Raw genomic sequence first — 14,844 nt, 5'->3', positions numbered from 1 at the left:
ATTGGTAGGGGGTGGAGGTGGGAATTGTTGTGGTTCCTGATGCAGTAACTTTTTAGTATCAAACTCTGTAGTTCTTAATTATTTAAAACTTCCACTGAAGTGAATGGGAATTTTGTTCAGTCAAGTACTGCGTAAATTGGTCCTTACTCTTTGATGCTTGTGATTAACTGTGAACTTGTCTCATAATTTTCAGCAGAGGTTACTGCTGAGAGACAATCAAAGATGCTGACATTATTTGGAAGTGACCCAATTCTGCCTTTCTTTAGAGAACTATTGTACGTCTTATACAAAACCTTTGCCTTGAATTATATTATAGATTATTGTACTAGATGGATTTATAGCTTTCTAGCAAAAGTCCACATATAAATGGCAGTCTGAAGTAAGCAGAACTGAAATATTAGTTAGAATTACCTGTGCTGGTTTTGGAGTACTGGTATAAAACAGATTAAATGACAAAATTCTGCTCTTAAATAAACCAGTGTCAACCCATAGCAGAGCGGGTACAGAACCGGATTTTCTGTTTTGTTGGAAATTCCATGATTTTGAATTTTTTTCTATTCTAAAACAGAATGAAAACGAAACAAAACAAAAATTAAATTTTCCTATGAAACCAAATACCAAAACAAAATTCATTTCAGGTCAATCAAAATATTTCATTTGGATAAAATATAAACATTTCATTGCAATTTTGACCTTAAAAACATTTTCCACTATGTTTTTGTGGAAAAATAATTAATTTTGTTCTGAAAAGTCATTTGTAAATGAAAAATTGAAATGTTCCCCTCAAAAAATGTCAAAGCACTTTGTCTGAGATTTGGATGGGAGGGTAAGGAGTGGGGTGCATAAGGGTGAGAAGGGTGGAAAAGGAAATTTCATTGAAATTGACACATTTTACAAAACCTGTCAATTCAGAGGAAAATGGCATATTTGTCAAAAAAAACTTGTTTTGACTAAAAATTTCTGACCAGCTCCAACCCAGAGTAACACCAGATACAATTCAGCGCTCTAGTCTCACATTTATTTAAATAGGAAAATTTAAGCAGGCTAATAGATGGCTTTTTTAATAAACAAATTCTGCTCTGCCTAAAATCACGGTTATTTCATAATTAATATAATTATATAATTCATGTCTCAAACGTTAATTTTTCCATGTAAGAGTTGTATAATACTTTCTTTGTTCTATAAGTAATGTATTGTGTTACTGCATAGAGCAGCAGGGTATAAAAGGGGAAACCCAGAGAAATGATAGAGAAAAGGAAGAGCCTCTGTTTGTGTTCTTTCCACATATGGCATGTCTTATGAGTTTCAAGTATGAACTCCGTTGGGAGTAGACTAGTTTTAATGAAGGTGTTGTATCAAAGCATCACCATCTGTTAATCACAGGCAAAGGGAAAAGTGGTAATCTAGTGGGACAGATCCAATGTATTTGCCAGGTCTTTGTTTTTAAAATTGCACAGTCCTTCAAGTGGCATTCTGCTTTGTGTGGGCTTTTCTAGATTTAGTCAGTGTTGTTGTTTTTTAATTTCTTGCTGTACAACAGACTCAGTCCCTTTTGTAATAGCACTTCAGGCCAAATTCTGCTCTCACAGATATAAAATTGGAGTAACTCAGGATCAGCCTTAGGGAAAATGATGCCCTGGATGAACTTATATTTTGGCACCCCTGGCAGAGGCACCCGGCCATGACCCCTGACCCCTACAGGTTCCATGCTCCCCACCCTCATTGTGCCCAGGCCCCACTTCCTCCCCACAGTGCTTAATTTATAATGAGAGACCTGCCAGGGCTCAGACCCAGTAACCCTTGGCCCAAATTAAGCACTGGTTGGGTGGCTCAGAAATTCCCTCTCTGTGCAGCCTGGCCTGGATGGCCGGAGAGTAGCAGTGGATGGTCAGGTGCACAGCTCTGAAGGCAGAGTTGCTGCCATGAGTGACTAGCCGTCCAGGCCAGGCTACACAGATAGGGAGTTTCTGAGCCCAGGGCCTTCCCCGGCCATATACCTCCTGACCACTGAGCCCGCGGGAAGGGAAAACCAGGGGTTGGCACACTGGCTCCGCAGGGGCGAGCCTGATGCCTGTGTCTTCCCGCCAGCTGGCAGCTCCAGGTGCTGTCACCTTCCCCCCTGCCTGGCTTGCCAGTGACTCCAGCCCCAGACTTGCCCACACAACCCCCCCTCTCTGGTAGCCCAGGCCCACCAGCTTGCGGTACTCAGATGGTGCCCCCCCACGACCCCGACCATGGCACCCTGGACAATCACCCATGTTGTCCACCCCTAAGGCTGACCCAGGAGTAACTGAGTGGACTTCATGGGAATTACTCAAGATTTACAGTGGTATCAAGGAGACCAGTGGGGGGTCCAATCCCCTACCCACTTTCAAAACCCAAGAAATCCTCCCCTAAAACCAGTAGATCCCCTGAGTACCATAGTCATCCAGACCAAGTTCCAGTGCCTCTGAACTGTCTTCAAGCTCCTATGTTCCCCACTGTCCCTGCGCCCTTTCCCCCGCCCACAGGTAGGTGAGAAATGGATTCCAACTTGTGCAAGGGGAGTCTGGGCGAGTTAATTTTTACAAGTTGGCATTAGCTGATCAAAAAAGTAGTGTGAGGACAGAGAGATGCTCACCCCAGTCCTGCCCTTCTCAGCTTATCCCATCTCTAGGTGTGCAGAGACAGCTTCAAAAAGGCCTAGGTAGGGGCTTGGGAGCAGGGGAATGGGGGGGAACATGCCACTGATTTTGTCTGGTTTTCTTAATAGGCATAAATATTTAAGTGGACCATGAAATAGGATTAGTCATCATAGTCTTTCTGCTTCCCAGAGAGGTTTATGGTTTGGTGGTGTTGGTGGTAGTGGGGTGGTTGTTTTTGCCTTCTTTGCAAAGAATGCAGACTAATAAAACTGTAGGGTGAATTTCTTTTTAACATGCATTCATTTCCCCTGAAATCCCATCCATCTTTCTTACTGATACATGATAAAAAAGAAAAAGAGCTCCTTTTTTAACAGATATCATTACACGCTGAGGTTGTCAGACCCAATTGCACTATGGACATGTTCTGCTTTCCTCTCTTAAGTGGAAGTGGGAAGATACTCTGCTTTACAAACCACAGTGCCCCACACATTTTTTAGTAAATTGGAGGACAGCAGTACATCATGTTTTGAAAGAAAATGAATGGGGCTGTGTGAAATGGGCTAGGTGTGGGATGCAGAAGAGCTACAAGTCACTGACTTTACAGATTTCAGAGTAGCAGCCGTGTTAGTCTGTATTCACAAAAAGAAAGGGAGTACTTGTGGCACCTTAGAGACAAACAAATTTATTTGAGCTGTAGCTCACGGAAGCTTATGCTCAAATAAATTTGTTCGTCTCTAAGGTGCCACAAGTACTCCTTTTCTTTTTGTCTTTACAGAGCATCACTCAGAACTGAATGTCTGAGGAAAAAAGGCAGGAGAGGGATTTCATATCCCTGTCACCGTGATTATAAATGCCTTGTTATTACAGAGCAGACCTCAGATGTGCTGTATGTTCCTCAGTGACTGTGATGTAATATAGTGTGAGAGAGAGGAGAATGTGGGCCTTTGGGCCTTTCTGAAAAATATGCATATAGATAGAAAAACAGATATGAGACAATAGAGTAGAGCCTGTCAGAAAATAAGTATTTTCTGTGGAAAAAATTTGGAAAGAACTTTTCAAAACTGGTTGCACAATTGATTTCAGTGGGGCCACTTGTATAGTATAATGTACTGTTTGACATGAGTAAGAGTATCAGACTACGACCACTGTGTCCAAAGCTGTAATTATGCAAGTACTCAAAATGAGGCAATCCGTACTGGTGTTTACTCCCTTAGAACTATAGCAGAGGGAGAAAATCATATTTGCCAAAAGAACAGGGACAAATCAAGCTGGGAAATATTACTTTTACGCTTTCAGAGTGGTCTTACAAACAAGGAAGAATAATTAAAAATAAAATAAACCAATCTTCAAGTCTTTGATTGTTCCTTTACATTAGGGCCATGTTTAAATGTAGATAAAAGAGCAGTTAACTTTCATTTTATCAAAATGGTTCTGCACTTTAAATCTATTTGGGTGCTCAGAATCCTAGAAGTTCTTGATATTTTCTTAGGTAACCCTATGACATCTTTTCCATTAAAATTTTATATTAAATTAAAATTGGTATACAAGTGGATCTAGCATCAGGGCTTATAGTGCCCAAGGAATACATAATGTATGAAAGGTGAATGCATTGCTTGCTCTTCACCCAGGAAATGAAGTGTATAATTGAGTGTATTTCAGCTCCTTTTTAATGCAACTAATTCAGTCAAACTTCCTATACTTGCCTATTGCTAAAAACAAGCTTGATGCACTTTTATGCTTGGTCTCACTACAGTCAGAGGCGACACCAGAGAACAGGAGCAATATGAAATTAGTGTTTCTTTCATTAACAATATATCAGTGTACCATTGCTTTCATGTAATGTTCCTATAAGATGAGATTCCTGTGATTAAAGAATACAAAATAAAAATAAAATGGATTAAGCCTACCTAAATGTGCTAACAGAAAGATGTTCTTTGGAAAAGAAACACATTATCCATTTACAGTTGTAATTAAAGCCCTGCTCTAAAGAGGCAGGAGGTATTTATAACTACAGTTAAAAAAAAAAAAAAAAAAAAGCTTGTGTTTCCTGATGCTGGAGGTTGAACAGTTTTCTTGTAGGCAGGCTGAGCTTTCAGAAGTCTCATAAAGTCAGGTTTTTAAAGACAGCATCATGAAACCATGGTACAGCAGCTTGGGCAATGCAGATAAAGAAGGTAGGCGCTCATTGTATTCTTAAAGCCCTGAGTTGTTGTGGGTTTTTTTCTATTTCCATGAAATATATTCTGTACAAGAACGGAAGGAAACAAAAGAGGACTAATGTAATGTTCCCTTCCTTTGTTCAAATTCAGTGCTGAGTACAAGCGGAGGACTAAATATGTGCAGAAAAGCTTGAATCCTGAGTGGAATCAGACGGTCATTTATAAAAATATCTCCATGGAGCAGGTACGTGACTATAAGCACTGTCCACTGTGATTTTCTGTTCTATTATTTGTATGCCAGTGACTGTCATTGAGGAATCAGGGGTGATATTGGAGGGAGTTCATCCCCCTGAGAAATCCTGCTATCAAATTGATGGGAAACTTGAATGATTTCCTTGCCTCTGATAGAGTTCACTCTCTCTACAGATACAGTTTGAGCATCCCTGCCAGAGATTTAGTTGCCCCTTCAACTCGTAAAAATACTTCCCAATAGTTTTGTTTTTTTTTTACTTTGGAATTCACCGTATTGCACCTATTATCAGCTATTTAAAAAAGGTTTTTAAAAAAAGGAGGCAAATACCCTTGATCCCTCTATTAGTTCTATACGCGCATACACATCATTTAAAGTCACATCAGGTCAACACTACTATGCTGGACTATCAATATACTTAGCGTATTTTCCCGAGGGATAAAGTATAAGTAAGTTCAGCAAGCACATTTAACATAGGTTTGTTCACCAAGTGACGTAGGCGCCAACTTCTGCTGGCGCTGGTCGGTGCTCGATCCCCCTCTGCCCCCGGCCCCGTCCTGACTTCACCCTACCCCGCCCCCCTCCTGCCCCTGCCCTGCCCCCATCCCAACCCCTTCCCCAAAGTCCCCGACCCCACTCTGCCCACTTCCTGCCCCTATTCCAATCCCTTCCCCAAAACCGGCCCCAGCCCTGCCTCTTCCCCACCTTCTCCCCTGAGCACGCCACATTCCCACTCCTCCCCATCCCTCCCAGAGCTTGTTACGCCATGAAACAGCTGTATTGCGGCAGCAAGTGCTGGGAAGAGAAGCGGGAAGTGGCACGCTCAAAAGAGGAGGCAGGGAGGGGAGGGGAGCTGGCAGAGCACCCACCAATTTTCCCCATGGTTGCTCTAGTTGCAGAGCATCCACAGAGTCGGCACCTATGCCAAGTGTTGTCTTTGTCTCACTGTCTGGAGTGGCTCACGACCCTGAGTGCCAACCTTGGGGCAGACTGTCAAGAAGCAGGGGAAAAACTCCAACCTAGTTGTATGTTCTCTAATGAGATTTCACCAACCTAGTAAGTGTGATCTCCTAAAGCACTATACCAGTCTTACCATGGAGTCACAGAGAGTCCCATTGCCACCCAGGCAAGATGGACATTATAACAGATGTTTGCTTTACACCAAAAATCTCCAATGAAGTGAGCTGTAGCTCACGAAAGCTTATGCTCAAATAAATGTTTTAGTCTCTAAGGTGCCACAAGTACTCCTTTTCTTTTTGCAAATACAGACTAACACGGCTGCTACTCTGAAACCTAACAATATTCAGGTTAGTCTCAGTCCCAAAGGACCAGTCACTTACCTCAGGCCAGTTGTACTCAGATCTGAAACCAAAGACAGTGCTTGTAGCCAATCCTGTAACAAACCAGCCAAAGGTTTAGTAACTAGGAAAAAGAAATGAGAGTTCTTTACAAGAGTAAAGCAGGTAAACACACACACATATGAGTTACAGTCAGCTTTCAAAAAGTAATAGAAACTTCTGTAGTAAGCAGACTCTATGTATCCTTTAGGGCTAACCCAGGCAAAACATGCTTAGAAAGCCTCACACTCAGAGTTCAAGCAGCAAAAGAATAATAAATTCTCCTTAAAATGCATTTTTATTCCCTTCCCCCAGCATCCCAGTAATAAAATGAGGGGTTGGGCACGTAATCTCTTCAGGCTGTGGGAGAAGAAATCAACAAAGTCTTTCTTCCACGATGGATTCAATAGTCTTTCCTCATGGGCAGGAATCTGTAGGAATCCAGTATTTTGCATTAGGTGAAGTCTTCTTTATTGTTTGGTGAGCTACATAGTTTCAAAACAAACATTTTACAGTTATAGAACAAACACTTCAGTATTACCTTATAGCATGGTTTTAAGTGAGATTATGCATGCAGCAATTTACAGGCATTTCATAAAGTCTAAACACTAGACACATAGATATATACTCAGTACCTATCTTAATAATACTCCAGAGGTAATACTGACTGGTTTACCGTTATGCGTTTGTCAGTGTTCAGTGAGGCCTAAGGGCTTTGGCATTAGTTTGCACTTGGTCTAGTGGCGTCACAGTCTTCTTTTGAGATAGCTTAGTTAGCTGATGACCACCTAAAGAGATCTTCCTTCCTGGCATCTAGCAGGTCTAAGATGCACCTGCTGAGTCTCAGGATTGTAACTAGAGACTCAGGCTTTGAGTGTTTTCCAGGTCTGTGAGGCTGCCTCCAAGATCCCAGCACTTTCGGCAATGCCACAGCTGCAGGCATGGCAACTCTGAATGTGATGCTGAATTAACTAGAGATGGCGAGTCAAGACATAGGGCATGTCTAAGATGTAGAAACAAGAAGTCTTGCTCCCTACAGTCATCCAGATTCACTTACATTAGGGGTTCTGTTGTTTTCTATATTTTAATAAAATACATACGGAATGTTGCTGTTTTCAAACATAATTGTGAGGGGCTTAAGGATGGGCTTAGTCAGCTGAGAGGAACATTTTAGGGTTTTTATTTTCCAAGGGTAGACCGGCTTCAGTCACAGCTGGGGAGGGGGTCCCTCATGTTCTCAAAAGCTTTCTCCAGCTTACTATTGTTAGTTTTCTAAATCTAATCTTGAATTCTGAAATCAGTTGTAGTAGCCTTTAGCATGTCCGTGCTCTGAGTGTGAGAAAGACAAGTTTTGTCCTTTTTAAAAAATTCTGACAAAACGAGGGTCTCCCTCCTGGTTTAAATCCAAAAATTATGGAGTAATGGACCTAGACAGATTATTTGTTTCCAGCACCTGGATCCGGTTGCATTTCCCGAATGTTCCTGTATTTCTTAGCATTTAGTTCTTGACACTTTCAGATTTGATTTTTCACAGCCATCCAATCTTTCGGTTCTTTATAAATGACTTCAGCATGCCAAGCTTGCTACTTCAGAATGTCCAGATTTTTTCAGCTGCCTTGATCTGGTCCTTCATCCTGACACACAGCCCTTAAAATTAGCCTCCCAATTTCAAACTTGATTATTTATTCTTCTCTTTCATTGATGACAGTGTGGATTAGTGAATTCGTTTTTGCATGAAGCAACACTAAGAAGGTTGGAGAGGGGACTAATGTGGTTCACAGGATTGATAATGGGTAGGGCTCCTTGTCAGTCATGGAGGTCACAGAAGTCACAGATTCCGTGACTTTCCACAACATCCATGACTTCTGCAGGAGTCAGTGTGGCTGACTTCAGGGCTGCCAAAACAGCTGGCTCCTGGGCCAGCTGCTCAGATGGCCCTGGGGACAGCCATGCCAGCTGCTGCTGGAGCAGCCCTGGGGACAGCCACACCAGCCACTGCTCAGGTGGCCCCTGGCAGCTGTCCCAGGGTGGCCAGAGCAGCCGCAGTCTGTGGACCAGGCAGCATTCCCTGGGTGGCCGGCCAGAGCAGCTGCGGTCTCTGGCCCCAGGCAGCGGTCCCCGGGCAGCTGGCAGGAGTAGCCCCAGTCCACCGCCCCAACAGCAGGTGCCACTGGCCCCGGGTGCCTCCAGCCTCAGGCGCCACCTCTGCCCCCAGCAATGACCACCCTAGCAGCGCCCCCGCACAAAACATCCCTCCCCACACTCCCCCGCCCAAGTTTTAGTCACAGGTATTTTTAGTATAAATCATGGACAAATCATGAATTTTTGTGACCTGTCTATGACTTTTACTAAAAAAATACCCATGACTAAATCGTAGCCTTAATAATGGCTGTGGAGTCTTTTACTGCTAAGGTCGTGGACTCAAATCCAGCTCAGTTATGGCTTTCAGGGTTTGTGTAAATGTTGTATTTTGGTGTCAGATCTTGGGGGTTTGCATACACAGCATTTCAAACTAATCCAAAAGTTCAGAGTGAAATCCACTGCCTGTTTGCACAGTGAAGGTATGCGAAATGAAAAGGTGAGTTTGGTATGGCTGCAATGCAGCCCCTAAACCTCCCAGGTTCACTAAAGAGGTTTGTAAATCTTATCAAACATTCCAAATAATCCAGGCTGATTTTTAAGTTTAAAATGGTTTGGTTTCAGGATCTGCTGTGAACATGTCACAGGTCTAGTTAGCAATGACTGAACATCAAAAATTTATTTGGTGATCTTAAGTGAGCTGATGTTCTCAGCCAGAGCCTAGTAGAAAGTTGTCTGTATCTCAGCGACTCTTACCACAGGCCCTAATTGGCAAAGTAACAGTCAAAAGTTTGCCATTCAGGATGCCAGCTAGGGTCTGTGCCAAGAGTGGCTGAAATATTGACACCTGCCCACTGGGCTAAGATCAAAGAATTTCAAATGTGACAAAAAAGAATTTTAAATTTTTTGAACCTAGGCTTCTACTGTCATTACAATCGTATTCTGTTCTGTTCCATGGAGGTTCTGGGCAAAATTTTCAGAATGAATATTTTATTCAAGGAAAAATGCAGTTTTATTCAAACTTTTAGCAAATTTGACAAATAGTTTCGGCATGGTTGGAGTAAGAAATGGTGTTGATCCTGATATCCTTCCCATTTACAACCTTTAGCCCAGTGGTTCAGGCACTGGACTTTCTTGATTCAACAAAAATACCAAAAAATATCAGATTCTGTTTGATCCAAACTGCATTTTGTTTTTAATTTTTCAGAAAGACCACTCCACCCAACCAAAAAATCAGTTATTCGCCTAACTCTATGTTAATATAGCACTCATCACTTTGGTATCTGAGTGCCTTTCAGTAATACATTAAGAGAAGTGACTAACATCTGTCACGTGTTGTTTGTTCTTTCATCGTCTCTGCCAGGGGAGAAATGTGTGCAACATAGTGTCTTTTTTTGGTAGGGACTTTTCTTTTCACACCTTTCCTGCATGTATCTGTTGGCTAGAGAGAATGAGATGGTTGTGTAGGTGGATGATTCTTCTCTTAGGAAAATTCAGTGCTATTCCATGAATTAGCAAGAGTTCCACAGAGCAGCAAGGTTAAATACCTTGCCAAGATAGCAAATAGCACAATAGACCCTCCCAGCATTGGATCTTTCCTGATTTTTGTGATTCCAGTTGTTCCTAGAGTATATGATGGCTGCAAATGCACATATAAATAAACATATACTACATCTTGGAGAATTGTCCCCACGTCAAGCTGTTCCATAGTGTCTGGAGGCATAGCCAACATAGATTGATATTTCACAACAGTTTGATAATGACTATAAATAGGAGTTTAAGAGAATAACTATGCTGGTTGCAGAACAGATGTTCTGATCAGCAAACTACTCAAGCTACATTGGATTGTGAATTAGCCATATACTGTCAGCAATCATTTCCTTTCTAGTGTTGGCTCAAAAACTTGATAAGGACTGTTCTTTCAGAGAAGCATTTTCCACTCCTCCATCAGTTTGGAGAGTTGGTCTGAAATCCATAAGATGAAATTAATTAAAGACAAGACCAAAGTCCTGCACTTAGGAAGAAAAAAGTAAATGCACAACTTACAAAATGGGGAATAATTGGCAAGGTTACTGCTGAAAAGTTTCAGAGGGTCATACTGGATCACAAATTGAATTGAGTCAATAAAGCGATACAATTGCAAATAAGGCTTATATCATTCTGGAGTGTATTAACAGGAGGTAATTGTCCTGATATACCCGACACTGATGGGGCCTCAGCTGGAGTAATGTGTCCAGTTCTGGGCAGGACACGTTAGGAAAGATAAAATTGGAATGAGTCCAGAGGAGAGCAACAAAAATGATAAAAGTTTAGAAACCTGAACTCTGAGGCAAGATTAACAAAAAACTGGGCAGACTTAGTCTTGAGAAAAAATGACTGATGTGGGGAACTGATAACAGTCTTCAAATATTTTGAGGGCTGTTATAAAAAGGACAGTAATCAATTGTTCTCCATATCCATTGAAGGTAGAGCAAGAAGTAATGTGCTTAATCTGTGGCAAGGGAGACTTAGACATTAGGAAAAGCTTTCTAACTATAAGGGTAGTTAGATTCTGGAATAGGCTTCCATGGGAGCTAGTGGAATTCCCATCACTGGAGGGTTTTAAGAGCAGGATGTACAAACACCTGTGATGGATGGTCTAGGTTTATTTGGTCCTTCCTCAGCACAAGGCACTGGACTTGATGACCTCTCAAGGCCGTTTGATTCTATGATCAAAGGCATGCTCGCCTGCTGACAGCAAATAAGTATTATTAAATGTTTGTTAATACAGTCCTTCTAATGTCACTGTCTAAACGTTGGCTGATTATACAATTTTTCATTTTCGTTTTCTCTTTCATAACATTAAACTGAAAATAATTATGAGAAAGACTTTTGAATGAAACAGACTTTTTCAAGACTATAATGATTAATTTTGCAATGTAGCAAGTTCCAGTTAGACAGGTAAATGGAAAAAATAAGTGAAACTGAGTATTTATTTCATAATTAAATTTTTTGGAAGGGGAGAATGGTGGAGATATTTTAATTTAGGGAGGGGTTCTAGACATATATTACAAACATTGCTGTGTATTCTCAGTGCAAGTCCCCTTTCTTTGGATAGGTGTAAGATGGAGTGATGAGAGCAGATGATTTGGCATTAAAAGTTCTGAGTTTTATTCCTACCTTTGCCATTGACACAGTACATGACATTGGACAAATTAAAAAAAAAAAGTCTGCCACAGTTTTCTGATCAGTATAAAGTGGGTAGCAATACATTGCCGGAGTATTGTGAGGCTCAGTTCTTTAATGTTTGTAAAGCATTTATACTTCCTTGAATGAAATTAATATATAATAGATTTATTTAGAAAGGATATAGTTTTCAAAGGCATTTAAGTGACTTAGGAACCTGAGATAATTTTCAAAAGTGACTCAGGCACTTTGGAACCTAAGTCTCGTTGAAAGTCACTTAGGTTCCTGAATGCCTTAGTCACTTTTGAAAATGCAATGTAGGTTCCTAAATTATTTAGGCTCTTTTGAAAATTATATCCACATTCCTTTCCTGCCCCTGTCTACTGAGTCCTTTATAACAATGTAAAAGGCTATGCATTTAAAAACCTCATAGAATATTAATATAAAACTAAATAAGTACAAATAATTATAACATTATTATTCAGTATTAATTATTCTGCACCATGCATCTTGACATAAATTAGTACTATGCTCTTCCAAAGCAGCTTTGAAGAAAAGGAATAAGAGAAGGCTCTACATCTGGCGTAGGAGTCAGGGCCTGCATAAAAATATTCTGCTTGCTCCATTCAGTGAGTTGCGTGAATTTTCTCAGGGGAGAATATAGAAAATATTCCCAATGGTATGTACCATAGCTACACGTACACAAATATCATAGTCATCAGCAATATCACACAGGCAGTGATCTCCAGACCTTCAAATGGAGACCTCTGCCATGTGAACTATTAATATATTAGTTAGCTGTTAGTTGTGTCTGAGCCAGTTACTAGAGGAGACATTAATCACATAAGCAGTGGGGAAGGGTCTGACACTCTAGGCAGTATATGAGGAAATGGCAGACATTAGCTGTTATTCCGCATGTCCCCCCAGGCTGTTCTCTGGAATCTGATGTTCACAGGAGTTCAGATCCAAGAACATGGCAACATTTATAACTCTATCTCTGATGACTTTATGTGGAGTCTAGTGCCAATCACTAGGCAACTGTCACCTATCTTCAGCAGGGCTACATTTCAGCATCTTCTGCTCCAGTAATACATGTTCCTAACACTTGAGCTAAAGGAGAATTGTTATTAGTTGTAATAGTATTACAGTGAATTTCATCCAGAAAACCTCTGTAGTCTACCAACGGAACATAATCATAATCTGAGCAAGTCGAACATTCCACCGTGTAGGCTGTGTTATACATACACATATTATTCAATACATTTCAGTAAATTTACATTAGTATCACAAAGTCCCATACACAGCACTCAATTTTATGAATACTAGGAATGGGCAAACCTTGCAGGGTTTTAGATTTTGTAAACTTGACATGCTTTTAGGGGGTCTGGAGAGGATAGCGTGGAATTCTCACTAAACTAAAAAGAAAAGGAGTACTTGTGGCACCTTAGAGACTAACAAATTTATTTGAGAATAAGCTTTCGTGAGCTATAGCTCACTTCATCAGATGAACTAAACTAAGTTTTCGCAAAAAGAAAAGGAGTACTTGTGGCACGTTAGAGACTAACAAAGGTGCCACAAGTACTCCTTTTCTTTTTGCGAATACAGACTAACACGGCTGCTACTCTGTAAACTAAGTTTGTGGTGGTAAAACTTTTTGTCCTATAATTTATACCCAGATTTATTTTGAGCGAGTCAATTAAAAGTGTTTTGTCTAGCTCAAAAGAAGCTTGTGCTCTGCTATACATCAGAAATAAAAAAACATTCCTCTAAAGTTAAACTGTACTAAGTGGTGGCCTGTATACAGTAAAGATCCTGTATCTATTTTGGTCATAAGTTTTTCCTGTGTCCTCTCTATTCCCCTTTTCAATGTATTATAAATGTATTATATCTGATACAGTGCAGTAACCTTAACGTGTTATGTGCTTTTACATTCTATATTGCAAAGCTAACAGAAATAAGATAAAATGAAACCTGTAGTCAAATGACTGCTTAGTTTAAAGTACCCTCATAAAAAAATTGGTTTATGATTCAGACACAACAAACCGTTCCTTTCTTTTCTACGTAGTATCACTCTTCTCTGAGCAGTCAATGCTAGGTGACTTGCCTTAATAGGCACTAAAAGAAATCATGATGATGGGTACAGAATGGATGGACTGATAGAACTAGAACTAGAAAACACCTGGTTTATGCAGAGACTATTGTCTCTAAGGACTGTAAGGATGAAATCCTGATCCCACTGAAGTTAATGGTAAAACTGCCATTAGTAGCTTGAGTGGGCCCAAGATTTCATCCAAATTGCAACATGATCTATCAAAATGCTCACTTTTATCTAGCAACTTCCCACACAAGAAACACCCACTAATTGTTTCAGGCTCAGCAATGCCTTTATCTCACCATGACTGATGCCTAGCCAAAGCTGCTTCCTGATGAAAGCATGATCATGGCCATCTAGCTGTCCTTCGCCTGGGAACACTTGTTCTTTTCCCGATGAGTGCACTCCCCACCTTCACAAACATACCAACCCAGGTTTAGAAAATTACTTGCAGTCACATCACCCATTAAACTTCCTGAGGGGACCTTGAATCACTGGCTTGAGCAGCTAAAATTGGATTATGTAAAACAGCACCTCACTTTCCTCAGATAGAGTCACACACAAGGGCTATTTGTAAATTCTCTAACCACAAAATGCTCTTGATTCCTTAATTGTGGTACATATGTCTTCAGAAAAAAACTTCCCCTCAACTCATATTTGAAACTTATCTCATGCACCCTGCTTAGCAGAGTTCCTCTGATGATTTTCCATTATCCTGGTATTATATAAAAGCTTTATTAAGTTAAAAGGATTAAAACAGACACTACAAAGAAATGTGGAGTGCTATAAATTTCCAGCTCTGTTTTATTATCTTGCTAATACAAAAATGCAGTTCCAACATAGGGCCAGTTGCTTGAAATCCTGGTCTGCTGGATAAGAGAGCTCCATCTGAAGAGGGGTGTGATTCTTGTTCAGTGGCACGAACATAAATTATGCAGGTTAAATACAGAATGAAACTTTTTTTCAGATTTAGACTTAAGAGAAATGATCAGAGAGTGAGGGAGAGAGAGACTAATGTGCTGCCAATATTTTAATAAATATTAAAAACCTCCCTCAAAAACATTCTGCCTCACTCAGCAGTGCTGTCTGCATCAAATACTCTTCCCACACAATAAAATATGTATCAGTTCCCACACAA

At 40.6% G+C, this 14,844-nt stretch overlaps 1 protein-coding gene across 2 annotated transcripts in view; it reads left to right on the top strand.

Moving 5' to 3' along the window:
• The window catches only part of PCLO (piccolo presynaptic cytomatrix protein), a 548,662-nt gene that overhangs the window by 451,536 nt on the left and 82,282 nt on the right, over window positions 1-14,844 (top strand). For both annotated transcript variants that reach the window (XM_038373536.2, XM_038373500.2), the window contains exon 17: window positions 4,934-5,027. In XM_038373536.2, the coding sequence (XP_038229464.1) occupies window positions 4,934-5,027 (94 nt within the window). The remainder of the gene's footprint in view (window positions 1-4,933; window positions 5,028-14,844) is intronic.

Source organism: Dermochelys coriacea, chromosome 1 (genome assembly GCF_009764565.3).
Source record: "Dermochelys coriacea isolate rDerCor1 chromosome 1, rDerCor1.pri.v4, whole genome shotgun sequence".
In the NCBI taxonomy this organism is placed as follows: Eukaryota; Metazoa; Chordata; order Testudines; family Dermochelyidae; genus Dermochelys; species Dermochelys coriacea.
The sequence above is the reverse complement of the archived record's forward strand: the minus strand, read 5'-3'. Positions and strand labels throughout refer to the sequence as shown.